The following is a 21,110-nucleotide window of genomic DNA, read 5'->3' as shown; positions in this document are numbered from 1 at the left end:
AACCAAAGATGCACGCATATTAGCAAGGTTCAGAACATTTCTGTGCAAGCACAGATGGGTCTTCCAAATAGGACAGAGACACTGGGGCCTCGTGAATAACCACTGAGAAGTTGATATCTGAACGAAGGGAAACGTAAATGGCCTCAAACAGGCTAACTATGCATACACCAGAAGGATTGTACCCCAAAAGACCACGTGGTCATGAAAGACACCCCCATGACAAAGCATCAACTGACTTCTCTCTCTCCCTACATACACAGCACTTTATTATCCCACAGTCTCACAGTAGACCAGTGGTTCCCAACCAGGAGTGACTCTGCTCATGGTCCTACCACCAAGGGGACATTTGGCCTGTCTGGAGACAGCTTTGGTCGTCACTATTTGGGGTATGGTGTGACACTGGCTTCAAAGCGGTAGAGACCAAGGCTACAGCTCATGATTCTACAATACACAGGGCAGTCCCCACAACTGAGAACGATCTGGCCCCAAATGTCAAAAGGTCTGACATTGATAAGCTCTCGTCTGGATCAAGGCCTCAAATTTCTAGACCTTTCTTTACTACAGGTTATATTCCTAATGACCACTAGAGGGCAGATCGGGACCGCACACGGCCTAAAAATAAATAAATAAACCCTCTGCTGGAAGAATAAAGTCCCTCCGCATGGCCCCTACCCTGTCTTTCCAGTCTCTCCTGTCCTTCCCAAGAGTCCAGGATTCTTTCCACCGACTTGCCTTTCCCCAAGTTCCCTCTGCCTGTACTCTCCTCCAGGACACGCCCCCTGCTTAATTCTTTTTTTTTCTTTTCTTTCTTTTTTCTTTCTTTTTTTTAATATTGAAGCATAGTTGATTCTTTAAAACACACGTCAAAGGCAAGCACCCTTGACCATCCTCAGCAGAATTGAGGGACTCGGCACACCTGTGCTCACTCACACCTGTCATCCCGCACTTGTCACCCCCAATAAAAATGTTCCGCTCCCGGATCAGCCTTCCCCACTACCTGCCGCTAAGTGGTTTCGACTCTGGGCGCCGGGCACAGTTCTGCAGCTAGATAAATTAATGTGTAGTTAGTAAATGCATGGAGGAAAAAATGGGCGGCACCTAGGAGGTGCCCAGAAAGTACGCCCTCGATTCTATGTTTTAGTAAGAGTGTGTTAGTTAGGATTTTTCCCCCCACATTCACGCCCAGATCCCATTTCAGGGTGAAGGCACTTAACGTGTGAATTTGTGAAGCGCCTGGTCGCGGCAGAGCAGAGCGGTGCATGCGTCAAACCACAGAAGCCCCCTGGGGCCTCAAAGGGGCCCAACATGCTTCCTGACCCGTTGGCCCACTGGCCCCGCGCTGTGCAGCCACCACGGGCCACGCCTACGTCCCACAGGTGAGTCGTACCTAGTGTCCTCGGCAACAGGGCCTGAAGAGGATTTTCTGTGAAAACAAAACCAGCCGCTTTGAGGACAGCCCTGGACCATGGACCACTTGTTCCCATCACTTGAACCACACCTTCCCCAGCAGATGCGGAGAACACAGCCAGGGGCTGGGGGGGCAGGGGAGAAGCAGAGAAAACACCCCCCAGAGACCTGGTCATCTGGGGTTCCCATGGGATGTCAAACTTAACACCACTTTTAAACCTCACAACTGACTCAGCCATTATCCTAAAGTCAGTGTTTTAACAGGTAAAACAGTAACTACCTCCAGGCCTGGGCTGTGTCATTTAGTGGTCTTTTGGACTCAGGGTCAGATAAGAATGCAAGAAAGAGAAAAGAAGAAATGTTATATATTGATGGTTCTGGGGAAACCTCTCCCAGGAGCATTGCTGGGTCTTTGAAGAGACGCATTTTAGAATCTTGTTTTATCCTGATGTAAATGTGGGAGTGGGGGGGTGTCGATATACTTTGGAAATGACCAATTGTATTGGACATTTCTGAGTAGCCTGGTGAAGTCCATGGCGGGAGGGGGAGGTCAAGTGTGGAGAGGGAGGGGCAGCTGAAAGCCCTCAGCACACATTTGATTAAAAACCTGGGCAGGGCTTCCCTGGTGGCGCAGTGGTTGGGAGTCCGCCTGCCGATGCAGGGGCCGCGGGTTCGTGCCCCGGTCCGGGAGGGTCCCACATGCCGTGGAGCGGCTGGTCCCGTGAGCCATGGCTGCTGAGCCTGCGCGTCCGGAGCCTGTGCTCCGCGGCCGGAGAGCGGCCCGCGTACCACGAACAAACAAACAAAAAACCCTGGGCAGAGTCATTCATAAGCAAAAAACAAACAAAACCACAGGCTTTGGACCCCTAAAAAGGAGATGGCAAGTGCTTCAGTGGGTTACTGTAAAAATTCATGAACTCATAAGATGCAGTGCTACTGCCATCTAGTGGGTGGAGGCCAGGGACGCTGCTCAACATCCTACAACGCACAGGACGGTCCCACCCCAGAGAACGATCTGACTCCAAACGTCAATGGCGCCAAGGTTGAGAATCCCCGTATCACTCGTATAATCTCACAATCCTAAAAAGCAGGAACCACTTTTCTCTCCACTCCTCAGATGAATAAACTGAGGAACCGAGAGAGGTAAACTAACCCGCGACCCACAGAAATTTGCGTTCTACCTAAGTGTCTCTGCTTGCAGGAAAGGTAAAGAAGTATGAAAAAAACAGCATCATTTTTAAGGCAAGCCCTCTCTGTAGATCAGATGTGCATCAGCAAGCAAGCCCCGTCACTCACTAAAGGAAAAATATTTAAATAGGAGAAGCTCCGGAGTTTTTAAGAGGTCATGGAAAGTTCTGAAAGGGTAAGAAGGTGACATAGATTTTAAAAAGAGAATGCACTGAGCTTGAGACTCATCCACAAATCAAGCATGGGGCCAGGCAGGCACTTCTCGGTCATCTAATCTAATAATTGAATCTATCGATTATTGATTATTATCTATAATCATCTATTAGATAATAATCAATTGTTGGTAATCTAATGGAGATCGTTTCAGAACTCAGAATGAGGCCAGAGGCTGGGGTAAAGAGTTCATGAGACATCGGAAAGAAATGTCTTCAGGGACTTCCCTGGCAGTCCAGTGGTAAAGAATCCGCTTTACAATGCAGGGGACACGGGTTCGATCCCTAGTCAGGGAACTAAGATCCCACATGCCATGGGCGCACAACTAAGCCCGTGCGCCACAACTACTGAGCTCACGCGCCTCAACCAGAGATCCCGCTTGCCACAAACTACAGAGCCCACGTGCTCTGGACCCCGTGCACCATAACTGCAGAGCCCACACGCCCTGGAGCCCGCATGCTACAACTACAGAGAAGCCCACATGCCTCAACAAAGATCCCATGTGCTGCAACTAAGACCCAACGCAGCCAAAAATAAATGAAAGAAAGCAAAGGTTGAGTTTTTTAAAAACACCCCCCCACACACTTTTTTTGGCGATTATTCACTCTTCCTGGTATGGTAGTTGTTGAAATCGCAAGATCTCTCCCTCCCTCCAGGGAAGTGGCTCACCGTGGACTCTGCCCACTCTCTGCTTCTGCACTTCATCTTGTTCCCTAAATAAGGACCCCAGACCCCAAGCCAATGACAAATGCTGACCTGGGGATGAAAACGACATTGTGCAGGTAATCTTCGAATGTTTTCCTGAATGAGGACTCCTCCAACTCCTTGAGGATCTGAGAGTCGGTCTTCGGACAGGAACAGCATTCACCGGCAGACTCTTCGTACTCACTCTGATTGTGCTTCTGGGACCCCTCAGACTCGAACGGTGGAGACCAGGTCCGGGAGGGCAGCTTCAACCCTGGAGAAAGCCAGAGCGGGGCTCAAGTTCCACCCCACTACACACATACATACACGCAGAGCAAAGGGGGCCTTCTCAGAGCTGCTGGGCACAGGGGACAGAGCTCGGGGCCAGGGTCTTTGTTCAAGGTCTACTGGGAAAAATAAGATCTCTCACTGGAGGGTCCTGACAACTGAGAAGGCACCTGTGGATGTGCAGCAGGAAAATGTCAGACACCACAACCCCATAGGGCTAGATGCTGAAGGTGACGAGGTATGTCCCTGCCCTCACAGAACCTACATTCCAGTGGACGAGGTACGTGGGGATGGGAGGAATACACAATAAACTAATAAATACATATGCCATGGGTCCAATGGTGGGGTGAAAGGACAGAGGGTGTCTGGGGGGGGGGAATGTCTCTGAGAAAGTGACCACTAAGCAGTCCCCAAGGAAGTAAAAGAATGAGCCATGCACATATCTTGGTGTAAAGCAATTCAGACAGCAAAGAGTGAGTGCAAAGGCCCTGAGGTAGGAATTTCCTTGGCATGTCAGAAGACGCCAAGGACCCAGTGTAGCTGGAAGGGGATAAGGGAGAGAATGATGGGAGGTGGCATTAGAAAAGGACTGGGGACCAAGTCACAGTTGAATGAATGAATCATCAATCAACCAGGTAACTATAAAGGGATAAGAGGACAGAGCAGAATTCCAATGGAATTCTAAGGGGTCAGACTTACAGACCCAGTGTTTATACTGAGCAACCAAACTTTGCAGCACAAATGAAAGAATCTACAATCCGTTCAGGAAAACGGAAGTCAGAGCAGAGCAGTGGTTCTCACCAGGGCAGGGGTGATTCAGCACTGCCCCCCACCCCCCTCGGCAGGACAACGGGCTTGGTCTGGTGACATTTTGGTGTTCACCAGGGATGCCGCTCAACATCTTACCTGACACAAGACAGCCCCCACCTCAAAGAATTATCTGGCCCCCAATGTCAACAGTGATGGATGAAAGACATGAAAGGAAATCGGGGGAAGAACTTTTTCCAAGAAGCACAGAAAAGAGAATTTTTTATAAAGGGAAAAAAGAACAACTGCTCAAGGTCATGCTCTTAAAAATACCACACTGTTTTTTTAAGTACCACAGCTGGTGTGTCTTGACCCCTGAGGTCCAGTCCCGGGGATGCCTGCTGCCTGTCACTTCTGGTACAACCTGGAGGAGGTAGGTTACTCCTTAAGGGCAAAAAGCACGCCCCTGATCCTGGGTGCCTACTCGAATCTATTGAGCAAGGGAAATTCCATCTCTTCCTCTCCCTTTCAATGGCTCTGCTAGACAATGAGTTCAAAGTATCTTCCTGTGAATGGTGAGTACCCACTCGGAAGCTTTGCAAAATCCTTAAAAAATACTTCTTCTTAACGTTTATTAATAGACATGGAATCACCTGTGTGGGTTAGCTGTTAGAGGGGCTATTGATGGCATTATGGATAAAAAAAAAAAAACAAACCTTCAGATTTCCTTAGTAAAAGGTTGGGGTGGGGTCCTGATCTTTTTCTGGGGAGGAAGGGACTTTTGATCAGGCATGGACATAGCTCCTGACACCCGTCACCCCTTCTGCATGACACTTGGTGCCCCGTGGATTTTCTGTGACTATATAGTGAGGTATCTAGGACAGTCAAATGCGTAGAGACAAGGTAGAAAGGCGGGCACCAGGGGATGGGGGAGGGGGTGGGGAGTCAGTGTTTAATGGGGACAAAGTTTGCAGTTTGGGAAAACAAGAAAGTTCTGGAGATGGACGCTGGGGACGGTTGCACAAGAGTGTGAATGTATTTAATGCCGCTGAACTGTATACTTAAAAGTAGTTCAAATGGGGCTTCCCTGGTGGCGCAGTGGTTGAGAGTCCGCCTGCCGATGCAGGGGACACGGGTTCGTGCCCCGGTCCGGGAAGATCCCACATGCCGCGGAGCGGCTGGGCCCGTGAGCCATGGCCGCTGAGCCTGCGCGTCCGGAGCCTGTGCTCCGCGGCGGGAGAGGCCACAACAGTGAGAGGCCCGCGTAGCGCAAAAAAAAAAAAAAAAAAAAAAAGTAGTTCAAATGGTAAATTTTATGTTATATATATTCCACAATAAAAAGCCATATAGTTGATAAGACTGTACTGTATAAATGAAATAAACAATTCGATATCAGAGGAGAAGCTAAAAGTTCTCACCAAAGAAAGAGATAAATATATCAGGTGATAGATGTGTTAATTAACTAGATGGGAAGGATCCTTTCAAAATCTGTATGTATATAAAATCATCACAATTTACACTTTAAATATCTTGCCATTTACTTATCAAGTACACCTCAATAAAGCTGGGAAAAAAACCACTTGTGATACTAAAGGAAGCTACTACTGGGCACGGTTAGTAAATTATCGATCTTGCGTGTGTTAGAAAGCTTATTAATTTGTGTGTGTATTTGGGGTTTTTAATTGTGGCAAAATATACATGACAAAAAGTTACCACCCTAATCATTTTTAAGTGCACAGCTCAGTGGCATTAAGTACATTCACATTATTGTGCAACCGTCCCCACTCTCCCTTTCCAGAACTTTCTCATCTTCCCAAACTGAAACTCTGTCCCCATGAAACACTCACTCCCCAGCCCCTCCCCCAGCCCCTGGCACCCACCATCCGGCTTCCTGTCTCTGTGGATTTGACTCCTCTAGGGACCTCCTAAGAGTTGCATCATACGATATCCATCCTTGGTAAGTTTATTTTTTAATTACATAAACTTTGGCATCATTACAAATAAAACCATGTCAAATTGTCATATGGTAATGAGAGATTCAGACTTCCAGAATAAAAGTTGTTGCTCTAAAAAAGAAAGAAAGAAAGAGAAAAAGAAAACATGGCCTATCCTGATGCTGCTGGCAGTTCTAGCTGGCGGTTTCGGTTACTCACATGCAGGGCCGACAGCTGACAGCTGAGCCTATGACTTTGCTTGCTCTCAAGTTATATAAAGCATCCAAGGAGATAAATCACGTTTGCAACCCTCTGCTCAGGCGGGGGATGAGGTCACAGGCATACATATAGCACATGATCTTAGAGCTGGGACAGCGTCCAGAGATTATCTGGCCTCCCGCCCCTTCTCCCCAAAAGGAGGCAGCCAGTGACAAGCTCAGTGACTTGCCCAAAGCCCTACAGCAGGTCAGAGAAGACCTCAGGCTCCCGACCTCAGCCACGTCTCATCAGCGGCCCCAAGGTCTGAGGATACCAGTAACTCAAAACATCTAAAGAAAAAGAAATACAGGCCAAGCAATCAACAACAACAAGACAACTAAGGGATAAATCAGGAGCTTGGGATGAACATACACACACTATTGTATATAAGATAGATAACCAACAAGGATCTACTGTATAGCGCACTATACTCGGTGTCCTGTGATAACCTATATGAGAAAAGAATCTGAAAAAGAATGAATCTAGGTATATGTATAACTTAATCCCTTTGCTGTACACCTGAAACTAACACAACATTGTAAATCAACTATACTCCAATCAAATTTTTAAAAAATAAAAATAAAAAAGAGTCGGGATTGGGGGAAAAATACTTTATATAGACTCAAACAAAACAAAACAACTAACGAAAAAACAAGACTCTGTTTCTCCAGTTTGATGGGCTTTTTTAAAATCCACTTTTAAAATAATCTTAAACTAATTTATACACACTAGTTTGAGGCTTCAAATATTTTTCCCTTTTCCTGTAGATGGATGGAAGCCCATTAAGTACATGAGATTAAAGACTGGAAAAAAATGTGTCATTAGTATAAATTTTGAATGGAAAGCCCAGGAGGGAAGAGATGATCACTCTTTGCTTTCTCTGGTCCTTACAACTTAAGGGTCTAAAATTAGGGGCGAAAATTCTTCCCTGACTTTGCCAATCACCACTCCACACATCGGCTGTGTTTCTAGCTTCGGAGGGAAGTCTTGCGTGGGTTAACACAGCTACACCCCTACCAGGGGAGGTGGATAAGGAAGGGAAGGAGGAGAAAATTCCAGAGGGAAATGATGCCAAGACATAGGGAGTGTCTGTTTTTGACAGGAGTCTTCAGAGCGTGTCCTCACGCTGTGATGTTTAGAAATGCGAACAGGCAGGCAGACCTCCTCCTCTTATTGTGTTTTTCTTACAAATCGAAAGTTTGCGGCAACCCTGCGTTGAACAAGTCTATTAGTGCCATTTTCCCAACAGCGTTTGCTCACTTCGTATGTCTGTGTCACGCTTTGGTAATTCTCACAATATTTCAAACTTCTTCATTTTTATTATATTTGTCATGGTGATCTGGGATCAGTGGTCTTGGATGTTACTATTGTAATTGGGCAATTTTTTTTTAGCAATAAAGTATTCTTTAATTAAGGTATGTGCATTGTTTGGGTTGTTATTTTTTTTAGTCTCGATTTCTTCTTTGTTAAATTTTTATTGAAATAGAGTTGATTTACAATGTTGTGTTAGTTTCAGGTGTACAGCAAACTGATTCAGTATTTTCTTTTCAGATTCTTTTCCATTATAGGTTATTACAAGATACTGAGTATAGTTCCCTGTGCTATACACTAGGTCCTTGTTGGTTACGTTACCTATTTTATATACAGCAGCATGTATATTTTTAATCATTTTTTAATTGGTGTATAATTGCTTTACAATGTTGTGTCAGCTTCTGCTGTACAATGAAGTGAATCAGCTCTATGTATATCTATATCCCCTCCCTCTTGGACCTCCCTCCCACCCTCCCCGCCATCCCACCCACCTAGGTCATCACAGGGCATGAGCTTCCTATGAGCTTCCTATCCTTCACAGCATGTTCCCACTAGCTATCTATTTTATGCATGGTAGTGTATATATGTCAATCTTAATCTCCCAATTCGTCCCACTCTCCGCTTCCCCTCTGTGTCCGCATGTCTGTTCCCTACGTCTACATCTCTATTCCTGCCCTGCAAATGGGTTCATCTGCATCATTTTTCTAGATTCCACATATAGGCCAGAAAGAGAAATACAGTAATATGTATATTTTAAGTATATTTTTTCTTAAACATAATGCTATCGCACACTTACAGTACAGTGTGGACATAACTTTTATAGGCACTGGAAACCAAAACATTCACGTGACTCAATTTATTGCAATATTCACCTCCTTGCGGGAGCCTGGAACCGAACCCGCAGTATCTCTGAGGTCTGCCTGTATGTGTGTTTTCGTCAGAGATAAAATGGAGTGTGTGTGCCCACATGCACATGCTGGGAAGTGGAAGGGGAGAGATGCTTCCCCAAAAGAAGAACAAAGTGGATCAGATGTTATACACACTACTATGTATAAAATAGATAACAAGAACCTACTGTATAGCACAGGGAACTCTACTCAACATTTTGTAATAGCCTATAAGGAAAAAGAATCTGAAAAAGAATATATATGTATAACGGAATCACTGCATTATACACCTGAAAGTAACACAACAGTTTAAATCAACTATACTTCAATTTAAAAAAAAAAAATTGAAAAAAATCCGGCCCCTCCCCCGCCTCTGCCTGCACTCACCTTTGAGGCAATAATCTAATTCATACAGTTCACCATCTTCCTCCTGTCTCTCCCAGAATACCAAGTAGTGTGTGATGTTGCCATTGGGGTCAGAAGGAGGCTTCCACTTCAGAATAATCTGAGACGAAGAATTAGACACCGAGATGGGATCCAGGGGGACAGAAGGATCTGCCAAGGAGAAAGGAGACAGGTCCACTGTGAGGAGGAGGAGGAGGGTGCAAGCCATCAGGTGGGCATGAGGGGGAAAACCCAAGTTCGAGAAATCATGAGGATGTTCTCTGCAGTGTTATTTAACATCAGAGAAAACTGGCAACATGTGAAATGCTTGCCCAGTGAAAGCATGGGTTACAAAATTACAATCCATGGGTACCACAGACTATGTAGATTTCATGTTCCACCATTTTTGCAACAAACATTTACGGCAGCAGTCCCCCACCTTTTTGACACCAGGGATCAGTTTCGTTGGAGACAATTTTTCCACGGACTAGAGACGGGGATGGTTTCGGGATGATTCAAGCACATTACATTTATTGCGCACTTTATTTCTATTATTATTACATTGTAATATATCATGAAATAATTATACAACTCACCAGAATGCAGAAACAGTGGGAGCCCTGAGCTTGTTTTCCTGCAACTAGATGGTCCCATCTGGGGGTGATGGGAGACAGTGACACCCGACGTGCGTTGCTTATGTCCAGTCTACTCTGTAAAATGCAGCTTAAGTGTCACTTGCCACTCACTGATAGAGTTTTGATAGGAGTCTGCAAGCAGTTGAGTTATTATGGCCTCTGTGCAGTCAGACCTCTCTGCTAACGATAATCTGTATTTGCAGCCGCTCCCCAGCTCTAGCATCACTGCCTCAGCTCCACCTCAGATCATGAGGCATTAGATCCTCATAAGGAGCGTGCAACCCAGATCCCCGAGTGCACAGTTCAGAGTAGGGCTCATGCTCCTATGAGAATCTAATACCACCGCCGATCTGGCAGGAGGCGGAGCTCAGGTGGTAATGCGAGGGATGAGGAGCGGCTGTAAATATAGATGAAGCTTTGCTCGCTCGCCGCTCACCTCCTGCTGTGCGGCCTGGTTCCTAACAGGCGGCAGACTGGTACCGGTCTGTGGCCCACAGGTCGGGGACCCCTGATTTACAGAGCTCCAACGACGTGCCAAGCTTTCTCTGTTCTGGGCACTGAAAAGGCGCTGGGGAAAAGGAGGATCGTGGGAATAGACAAAGCCACATCTTCTAGATAACATTAGCCCCAAATGAACCCAGTCCTGGGGCAAATTTCGGCAGTGGGATACCATTCAATCTTATCCCTGAGCTGGCAGCCCATCTAACATTCCCCCCAAAGGCACCACCTTTGGGCTCCACAAAAGCTTCCCCTCAAGAACGGAGGTGGCTGAGGGAGTCGGTGAGGGGTGGGAGTGGGGGTCTCAAGGCAGAGGACACAGTGTGTACAAAAGCCTGGAAGCTGGAAGTTTCCAGAAACTATAAGTCCTGCTGGAGGTATTGCTGGAGGATACAGGATGAGAGGGCGGTAGTCAATAAAGTTGGGGCTGGTTCATAAAGTTTGGACTCGATCCTACGGGACAGGATTTCTCAACTACTGACTTGCGGGGGCTAGATAATTCTTTGCCGGGGGGCGCTGTCCTGTGCATGTGATATGTTGAGCAGCATCCCAGGTCCCCAACCCCGCCTCCCCAGTCATGCCAACCAAAAATATCTCCAGGTATCACCAAATGTCTCCTATCCCAGTGGTTGGAGAGGGCTTATGCTTTATGAAAATACAACTAAATTGCTATGAAATACTCGTCAAAAAATGGAGATGGGGGAAAAGGCATAGTGATGAAACAAAAATGGCAAAATATTGATCATTGTTGAAGCTGAGAGATGGTTACAAGGTGGCGGTGGGGGGAATCTTTTTTTTTTTTTTCCTACTTTTGTAAATATTTGAAAATTTTCCATAATGGGAAGAAGAAATGTATGTTCCCCTCTGATGTCTTGTTGCTACTGCCTCATCTTCTGAAATGATAAACCTCAGTGCCCGGCTCTTTTAGAAGCCAATAACCATGCAAGAAAAAAAAAAAAAGGCATTTCATATGACATCACCAGGTCAGCCTGTTAAACGCAAGACGTCTGATTCACGCACAAATTCATATCCACAAGAAATGCTTACTAGTGGCATCTGTCTGGACATAGATGATGTCGCTCTTGGCCCCGTATGTGCGGCGTTCATCAGAGAAAGTGACCAAGGTCTTGACAAAGATGGCGTACTGGGTCCAGGGCTTGAGACCACGCATTAGCCACCCGGGGTGGTTCTGTGACTTGGGGTCGTTGGACCTCATAGGCGGGTCAATATCTACCACGGTCCAGCTGTTGGAGCCACATGCATCCTGCCCATCAAACTCCGTCACGTTCTGATAAGGGCTTTCAAGACGAAATAGGAAAAGTTGATTACCATTTCTCAACTATAGCTCTAAAGAGCAAAGAGATGTGGCCGGGCGACGTTACCTCCTATAGGCTTGCACCCTGTTCACCCACAATCTTCTACCACAAGGAAAAAAGACACAGGAATAGTCAAAGAGAAAGGGACCGCTTCCCTTATGCCTCAATTTCCTAACAACAATAATAACGGTGATCAGGATGATGATACTAACTACCAGAGTTATTGATAAGATTACACAAGAGGATGTGTGTTGACTTCGCCACACACAACCTGACACATAGTAAATTTTGAGGGATGGGGGACTTCCCTCGTGGTCCAGTGGTTAAGAATCCTCCTTCCAATGCAGAGGACACGGGTTCAATCCCTGGTTGGGGAACTAAGACCCCACATGCCGCGGGGCAACTAAGCCCACGCACTCTACAGCCTGTGGGCCACAACTAGGGAGCCTGGGCACCGCAACTAGAGAGAATCCCACGTGCCACAACTAAGACCCTATGTAGGCAAATAAATAAATAAGTAAATAAATATTTAAAAAAATATGGAGGGATGGAACAATTATTCCTATTAACACAATCACCACTTCCATTGTCTTCCTTTAAAATTTCAGCACAGTCCTATACTCAAAACGACTAGGTGTTATTGAAAGGCGACAGAGTTTCAGCGTGAGATGATGAATAAACTGTGGAGAGGGATGGTGATGATGGTCACACGATGTCATGAACGTACTTAATGCCACTGAGCGGTACACTTAAATGTCATTAAGATGGTCAATTTCATGTATGTTTTACCACAATGCTTCAAATGTTGGAAAAAATACAAAATAGATAAAAAATAAACTTTAAGGCACCTACTAAGTAGACTAAGTGACTTTTTGTGGAGGATGTCTGGTGAGATGTACATATAAGAAGCAAAATGGAATATTGCCCAATCTGGACCTCCAAAAGAAACCTGCCTGCTTCAGTTTCTGGCTTTTGACAATAGGGAATGTTATGGACGTCATACACCATCAACTGGTGAGATCTATGATATTTATTCCACAAGTAAGAAGATAGAAAGGAACCTCAGAGGGGAGCCTCTGAGAACATATGCAACAAACACACCTCTTTATCCTTCTACTTACGCCTCTTTGTAGAAGAGCATGAATCCCAGGAGGTCTCGGAAGTCGGGGGGCCAATACGGCTCCCATTTCAGCAAGATCTTGTCATAAGACGTCCGAATGTAAGAAAATTTAAGTAATTCATTTTCACCTAGAAAGGTTAAAAAAAAAACAAAACCAGTATCAGAATTAAATAATTTATTTCAACCCAAAGCAGATGATCCCATATTTTCAAGAGTATCCACGAGAAGGAAGATGGCAACATGCTGTTCCTCTGAGAAGTCTTATTTCCACATGCCTCTCCTGTGTTCAGAGTCAAGAACAGGTCATGCGAGTTGGCCCTGACTGCAAGTCAGGTACTTGGCCAGATGTGCTCAACCAAAGAACCACGGTCGGCACCAACAGAAGGACAAGTGGCTAATCGCTACTGGAAAAAGGGACTTTCAAGAATAGCATTGATTCTGACACAATTCTGTCTTGCGTGTGACTTTTCATGCCCGACGTGTCAGAACACATAACTCCAGTGCAAATGGACACATGCCAAGTGGGTTTAGGGAGCGTGCAGACCATCATACCTTGGAGTGTCAAGTCCTTGGAAGGACAATGCCTTGGAGAGAGTAATTCCCTCTGCCTAGATTGCAAGCCCTCCCTTAAGCTCTACCCCTTAAGTTCCAACCTTGCTCTCTCCCTCCCCTGAATTCTCACAGTTTCTGCCATAAGGAACCAACTTCACATGAGGGCATTATGGAAGCCTTGGCACCTCAATGCTTCAAGAGAAAACCTGTCAGAGGAGGGCAGTCAGCTGACAGTCTCCAGCTGTAGCAACTGTAGACCCTGCTGTAGCATTCGAGCCAAGGCCATATGTAAGATAAGTGACATTCATTCATTCATTCATTCAATGTTTATGTGGCATCTTCCAGTATCAGGCACTGTGTTTAATATTTGGCAAAGAGATAACATGTATACATTCTTCCTCAGTATTTCAGAGAGCCTATCACACACATAGTTGTTTTAGCTCATTGGGGGGAAGTGACACTCCCCCGGGGGCCAGTGTGGTGGGGGAGGGGGAAGGCAGCCACGTTATCTGGTCCGTGGAAGGACAAGGGCATCACCACTTACAGGACGCCTGGTCCCCATTGGTCTTCAGGGCAATGTCGTTTCTCTCCTGGCGCCCCTTGGTTCCTGAAACTTCCTCCATCTTGTGAATTTCTGACAAGCAGAGTTTGGGATTATAGTGGAAGAAGAGTTTCCCCTGAGTGATGGTGAGGTTGTGTTTGCTCCAGTCCCACAGCTGCCTTAGGTTCTGGTTGTCCAAGGCATAGAAAGAGTAGTTCCTATGGAAACACACACACATGCCTAATCATTCATCAGCTTGTCGTCTCCAACTCCAAGATGGCGGGGCCATGGCTGGAGTTGATCTTGTTCAGTGCTCCGTCCCCAGTCCTAACCACTTGCTTGACACATACTCATTACATGTTGAAAGGAGGGTTAGATGGACTGGGGAAGTTGAGGAAGTCTTCAGGGCCAGGAAGGTATGTGAGATCAGTCTTGTGGGGGAGGAGGGTAAGACTGTGATGGATTGAGATATGGGTTTTGAAAAGGGGAAAGACTGAAGACACAGAGGCACGTGAACTGGGCCCAGGGAAGAGCAAAGTAGCCTGTTCTGGCCAACAGGTGACGGGCAAGACCAGAGATGCCATGGGCCAAACCCTCTAGTATACTGCATGCCAGACCGAGACCAAGACTATGTAACCTTCCTTGGTAGGCAGAAGGGGACCACTGAAGGTTTTATAACAACTCAGTAACCCAATTAGACCTGTGCCTTAGAACTAGGAGTGGGCCACCAGTACATAATGAATGGGAAAAGGGCAGCACCTAGATCTGTGTTATCCAACACTGAAACCACCAGCCACATCTGGCTATTAAGTACCTGAAATTTGGCCATTCTGAACTGTACCAGAAGTAAAAAACCACAGATTTCAATGACTTTGCATTAAAAAAAAAAAAGGATATAAAAGATCTTCTTTATAATTTTTTGTATTGAGTCCATGTCAAAATAACAGCTTCAATGTAATGGGTTCAGTAAAATACATTATTAAAATTCATTTCACCTATGTCTTTTAAAGTGTTTTAAATGTGGCTACTAGAACATTTAAAGTCTCATATGTGACCTGTATTATATTTCTGTTGGATGGCCCTGGTAGTTCTAGAACCAGCAAGAAAGTCATTGGAACGATCCAAATGAAAGGTGTGAGCTTCGGCAAAAAGATAGTTTTATGGCGAAATAATATTCCACTGTATATATATATACAGTGTACACACACACACACACACACACACACACACACACACACATATACACCACATTTCCTTTATCCATGCAACCATCAGTGGACACTTAAGTTGTTTTCATGTCTCGGCAAAAAAAACTAAGTTTCTCTACAATAACTCACAAACTTCCTAATGAGCCCACAGATACAGCAGCAGGCCCACATACCCGATTTCCAAGGTCTCCCCTCGAATCAGACGTAACTTCCGGAAGAAGGAAAGTGACACGAGGGCATAAGATCGGCGGATTTTCAGATACCCTGAAATTTCTTCAATGAGTCCAAGGTTGGCCTCTAGCTCAGCTGCCAGGTTGTCTAAGGAAAGGAGAGAATGAATATCCAGTGGGCTTCTACCAAAATATTTTAACCTTTCCAGAATTCCCCATAGTGAAGAGTTAACCTACAGGCTGAAAATGATTTTCACGAGCCCTGCTCAACATACATCTACAAGGCAGAGTAGTTATGACAGAGGTTGTCCTGCCTGCAAATCTGAATATATTTATTATATTAAGATGCCAACCCTTGCTCCCTCCATCACCCTGCTTTGCTTGCCTTCATAGCATGAACCACTGCCTGGGATTACATTATACGTTAATTTGTTTATTTGCAATATGCACGGACTTTGCCTTGTTCACTGTGAGTATTCAATAAATGTTCGCTGAATAAATAAACAGAGAAATGCCTTTTTGCCTCTGACAGAATTTCTGGAGACATGGTCCCCAGACCTGCAAAAGAGGGCATGTTGCCTGCTTGTTAAAAATGCAAATTCCTGATGTCCCAACTCCCAGCTTTGAAAATCAGAATCTCGGGGGGAGTGAGGCCAGGACTGAGCTGTGAACTCCAGGTTTGGAAACAGATTCCCTGCATGAGTCTCTGGACTGTTTTCCTTCTGTGCTCGCAGGGAGAGTGGATCCCAGCAGACAGCAACCCCTCCCCCTAGAGCACTCACTGCCCCCTCGAATGTTGATGATTAAGCTTCCGTTGATGATGGTGCAGCCTCGGAGCTCCTGGGCAGATGTCACTGAGTCAATGGTCTTCTCGCCTTCCAGGAGGTGGCACACCTTGGGACAGGGGCCCAGGCATGGAGTACACATCAAGCTGCAGAAAGAGTGGAGAGAGAGAGAGGTCAGGCCACACAGGACCACACACACACACACACACACACACACGCACACACACACGCACACACAGCAGTGTGTTGCACAGGGTCCCAAGTGACCATAAGGCAGGATGCTTTACCCACAGAGCTGGTGACGTTGGGGACCGGAGATTCTCTGTTGTGGGAGGCTGTCCAAACATTGTCCCCTGGGGGATGGAAGGGCAAATCACCCCCAGGTAAGAACAACTGCCTAAAGTGATAGGCTTGGGGTGTCTCTCCAGGGGGGCAGGTCCTACAGCATTACCCCAAGGTCAGGAGACTCATGCTTTTACTCCAAAATGATGGGGCTCCTGCCTTACCCCAAAGCGAGAGGATTCACACTGTACCCCATGGAGAACCACCTTCTACCCTGTGGAGACCGGACTCATGCCATTACATGGAACTGATGGGACTCCCGGCATCACCATGGTGACGGCAATGATGCAGAGCTGACGGGCCTTACGTAGGACTCATTTTGCCGCTATTCGGAAGTGGCTGAGCTGATACTGCTACCCCAACTGGTGGAACTTAGGCTGCTGCTGCAAGGTGATGGGATGTTTGCTGTTCTGTGTGGGGTCTGACGTGACCAAACAGCTATATAGGACGTGACTCCACAACCTACGGGCTACAGCACAACCTCACATTTGATAGTGGGTAACTGGAGGCAGACTTTGGCTTTGCCTTCCTGCAGCCTGATGTCCTCAAATTTATAGCCCCCAGGAGTCCTCTGGGAATCAGCCCTCCCCTACGCAGTGCCTCTGAGGTCAGTTCTTGGCTGGTACAGCCCTCCTAGGTCCAAGCAGGACACAGGACCCAGGGCAGCCTGAGCACAATCTTCCATCCCGCTGGGAATTCAGAGGTGGGCACACCCCCAAGCCAACCCAGTGAGGGTTTTGCTAGAACTTTCTGGAAGGAAAAATTGTCCTCCCTCTGCAGTATCTAAGAGGGTGTGGCTATATTGCTAGCATGGAGCAAGGGACAAGGGAGAGGCTGCTGCCTGAGACCAAAACTAACAGAGACAGAAATAAAGCTGAGGATGGAAAGAAACTGATCGTGTACATCCCTTGAGCTCCTGGATACAGCTGTACCTAAAGCGATCCCCTGAACTTTTTGGTTACAGTCATCAGTAAACTCCTTTCATCTTGCTTGAGCCAGTTTGAATTGGGGTTCTGTCGTATGAAACCTCAAGATTCCCGACTGTTACGTTCTCAAGGTCTGTGTCCTCATCTGTGAAATGGAGGCAATCTTCACGGGGCAGGTAGTGATAAGGACTGAATGATATATACCACCTAAAGCACTCGGCACATAGAAACTAAAAAGCGTTGGTCCATTGCTATGATGATCACTTTTTATTAGTGGTATCATTGTTGCTACTGTTGTAAATAACAACAGTAATTGTTGTTACCACACCCCTGCATATTCGATTCTTCAGGAAGATCTTGGTCACGGGTGACCACCTAGAGGGGTGGGATAGGGAGGGTGGGAGGGAGACGCAAGAGGGAGGAGATATGGGGATATATGTATATGTATAGCTGATTCACTTTGTTATACAGCAGAAACTAACACACCATTGTAAAGCAATTATATTCCAATAAAGATGTTAAAAAGAAAGAAAATTGAAAGAACAGAAAAAAAAAAAAGAACACATCTGGTCTTTGTCCCAGGTCCTGGTGCAGAGCTTCAAAAGCCCTTGGAATTTCCTGAGTTATAGGAGCACCTTTGTTGTGCTAATGAGGTGACTTGTAGGGGCTGGTCACCAGAAAGACCAAATATGTGATTTGGAGGGTTGCATCAACCACTTGACCTCCAGAGAGAGAAGCGGGGCTGGAGATGGAGTTCAAACCCACGGCCAATGATTCAACCAATCACACCTATGTAGTAAAACCCAGAGGAAAACTCTGGACACCAACTCAGTCCATTTTTCTGGCTGGTGAACACACAGCTATGCTGGAAGGGTGATATCTCTGATTCCATGAGGGGATAGGAGTCCTGCGTCTGGAACTCTCCCAGCCTCTGTACATCCATAATAATAAGGCTGTAATTGCAATTGTAAGCCTGACATGAAGCTTTCTGACTGCTGAGGCATCTGTTTCAAAAGACATCTGTCAGGCTTCCCTGGTGGCGCAGTGGTTGAGAGTCTGCCTGCCGATGCAGGGGACACGGGTTCGTGCCCTGGTCCGGGAAGATCCCACGTGCCGCGGAGCGGCTGGGCTGTGAGCCATGGCCGCTGAGCCTGCGCGTCCGGAGCCTGTGCTCCGCAACGGGAGAGGCCACAACAGTGAGAGGCCCACATACCGCAAAAAAAAAAAAAGACATCTGTCTTGAGTAAATGTAACACCGGGTCTATGACCCAGCCACTAGCAAAACAACCAGATAAGGAATTAGGCTGCCCCCACCCATGAAGGGGGCTCTTTCAGAAAGCCCTGGGGAACCTAGATAACTGACCACTTGACTGACCCTTCTTCCCCCTTCCTGTGCCCTAATTCCTGCTCTTAAGCTTTAAATTCACCATAGAGTGAACCCATAAAACCCTAGACACCCCACCCTCATACCCTAATAAAAGCAGACCCCCCAAAGATTCCTCTCTCTCTCTCCCTTCCTCCCTCCCACTCTTTTTCTCCCCTCTCTCCCTCTCCCCACCCCTGCTCCCCACGACTCTACTGTGTGGCCCTCCAGGACCTGTGAGTAACAAATCTTGTTCTTCGAGGTTCCCTGATGGTTTCTCACTGAAGTGCATCCTGGGATCATAATAGGAACCTCAGAGCTGGCCCAGCCATAAATAGGGGCCCCAATGGGAGAGTGTCTGTAGAACTCGCTATGAGTGATGCATGCCCAGGTAAGCACTGCAAGCATCCCTAACCCAAGGTGCTACCATCAATAGGCTTGGACCAACAGAATAGTATAGACTTTTTTTTTTTCAGCTCTGTGAGTTGTCCTAGCAAATTATTGAACCCAGGGGGTTTGTGGGAGCCTCAAAATTTATAGCCAGCCAATCAGAAGTGTGGGTGACCTGGGGACCCCCAAATTGTGGCTGGCATGTGAAGTAAAGTTGGTCTGATGGAGAACCAAGGCTTTAACCTGTGGGTCTGATGCCAAGCCAGGTGGTTGAGGTTGAGCTCTATCGCAGTACACCCAGTTGGTGTCAGAGCAGCTGGGTTGGAAACAGAATAATGACCAAACGTTTGGGTTCTTTTGTTGGTTCTACAAATATTCACTGAGCATTTATCATGGGATAGATGATGCTCTAAGCCAAAGGCAAGCAAACTACAGCCCATAGGCCAACTCCAGCTGGCCACTGCTTGTGGTAAATAGAGCTATATTGGAACACACCCACAACCACTGGTTTGACTATCATCAATGGCTGCTATCACTCTATAAGGCCAGAGTAGAGTAGCTGCAACCGTACAGACCTCAGAGCTGAAAATATTTACTATCTGGCCCTTTGCCAATGGCAGTTATAAACCACAGGCACACAGAAGTGAACAAACAACCTACTTTCCCTGTGGGAAATCCACACGTTCTTTCCAGCCCTTCCCACCAAGAAGTGGAGTCTGCCTTCTCATCCATGGAATCTGGGCTTGGCCATATGAATTGCTTTGGCCAATGGGAGGTTAGCAAATGTGATACAGCAGTGGCTTAAGAAGTACTTACCCAGTAAAGCATGCCCTTCCTGGCTACACATGGAGAGAGGTCCCAACTGCCCATGCAGGATATGAGAGGTTACCTTGTACCATCTCATCAGAGCTCACCCAGCCCAAGCCAGACAAACCTCCAGTCAATGCACAGACTCCTTAGAAATCATACATGAGTGTTGTTTTAAGTCACTAAGTGCTGGGGTGGTTTGTTACACAGCATAAGCTAGCTGATACACTTGTGAAGCATATGGTCTTGTTGGGGAAAATTAATAAATTGACAATTAAAATATCAGCTAGTGGTAAATAGCATGAAAAGAGTTAAAATGGAGTGTTGTGCCCAAGAGCAACCAGATGGCTATTTCAGAAAGAAGGTCATACAGGGAAGGAGTCTCAAAAGAAGTGACGTTTAAGCCTGTGACCTGGATGACAAGGAGAAACCAGCCATGCGAAGATCAAGAGGCAGAGAATTCTCCACACCCTTAACATGCACCCCAAATATTTAATCCTCCTCATCTCACTAAAGAGCACCCCACCAGGTATCTGGGAACGACCATAGATGGTGACGCCTCTTAATGAACCCACATGGGTTCCCAGACGTCTGCTCTAATAATATCAAGAACTACTTCCCAGGGACTTCCCTGGTGGTCCAGTGGTTGGGACTCCACGCTCCCAGTGCAGGGGGTCTGAGTTTGATCCCTCGTCAAGGAACTAGATCCCGCATGATGCAACTAAAAGAGCCGCATGCCACAGCGAAGATCCCGTGTGCCGCAACTGAAGGATCCCGCATGCCACAACTAAGACCCAGTGCAGCCAAATAAGTAAATAAATAAATACATATTAAAAGAAAAAAAAAAGAACTAGTTCCCAGATAAGCCAAAAGAATGGAAGAAAACATACCTGGCCCTTTTTAATAACAAACCACATTAGAAAACACGACAGCACTGAAGTCTTTCACAAAATAAAATAAAAGCTTCAGAAGGAAAACAAAAATTTTTTTAACCTACAAAGTAAAATACTGCCATGATGGGTCATAATTAACATCCCTCACTATCCCCTCTTTCACTCAGTAAACGTCCCAAGCATCACAGGACAAGCTGTCGATTTCCTGGGGCTTCAATCCTGGGGTCACCGGCATCAGCAAAACATCAAAGGAAGCTGTTCTA

General features: G+C 46.3%; 1 protein-coding gene across 4 annotated transcripts in view; it reads right to left on the bottom strand.

Moving 5' to 3' along the window:
* INSR (insulin receptor) overlaps nucleotides 1-21,110 on the bottom strand; it is a 130,344-nt gene that overhangs the window by 29,847 nt on the left and 79,387 nt on the right. For 2 of the 4 annotated variants that reach the window (XM_027085723.1, XM_027085722.1), the window contains exons 4-11: nucleotides 16,124-16,272; nucleotides 15,345-15,489; nucleotides 13,967-14,181; nucleotides 12,872-12,998; nucleotides 11,482-11,732; nucleotides 9,305-9,472; nucleotides 3,565-3,766; nucleotides 1,388-1,423 (exon numbers count right to left, since the gene is read on the bottom strand). In XM_027085723.1, the coding sequence (XP_026941524.1) occupies nucleotides 1,388-1,423; nucleotides 3,565-3,766; nucleotides 9,305-9,472; nucleotides 11,482-11,732; nucleotides 12,872-12,998; nucleotides 13,967-14,181; nucleotides 15,345-15,489; nucleotides 16,124-16,272 (1,293 nt within the window). The remainder of the gene's footprint in view (nucleotides 1-1,387; nucleotides 1,424-3,564; nucleotides 3,767-9,304; nucleotides 9,473-11,481; nucleotides 11,733-12,871; nucleotides 12,999-13,966; nucleotides 14,182-15,344; nucleotides 15,490-16,123; nucleotides 16,273-21,110) is intronic. The other 2 variants (XM_027085724.1, XM_027085725.1) reach the window with 1 other exon arrangement.

Source organism: Aethalodelphis obliquidens, unplaced genomic scaffold, assembly GCF_003676395.1.
Source record: "Aethalodelphis obliquidens isolate GAN/ISIS:26980383/991018 unplaced genomic scaffold, ASM367639v1 scaffold53, whole genome shotgun sequence".
NCBI lineage: Eukaryota > Metazoa > Chordata > Mammalia > Artiodactyla > Delphinidae > Aethalodelphis > Aethalodelphis obliquidens.
The sequence above is the reverse complement of the archived record's forward strand: the minus strand, read 5'-3'. Positions and strand labels throughout refer to the sequence as shown.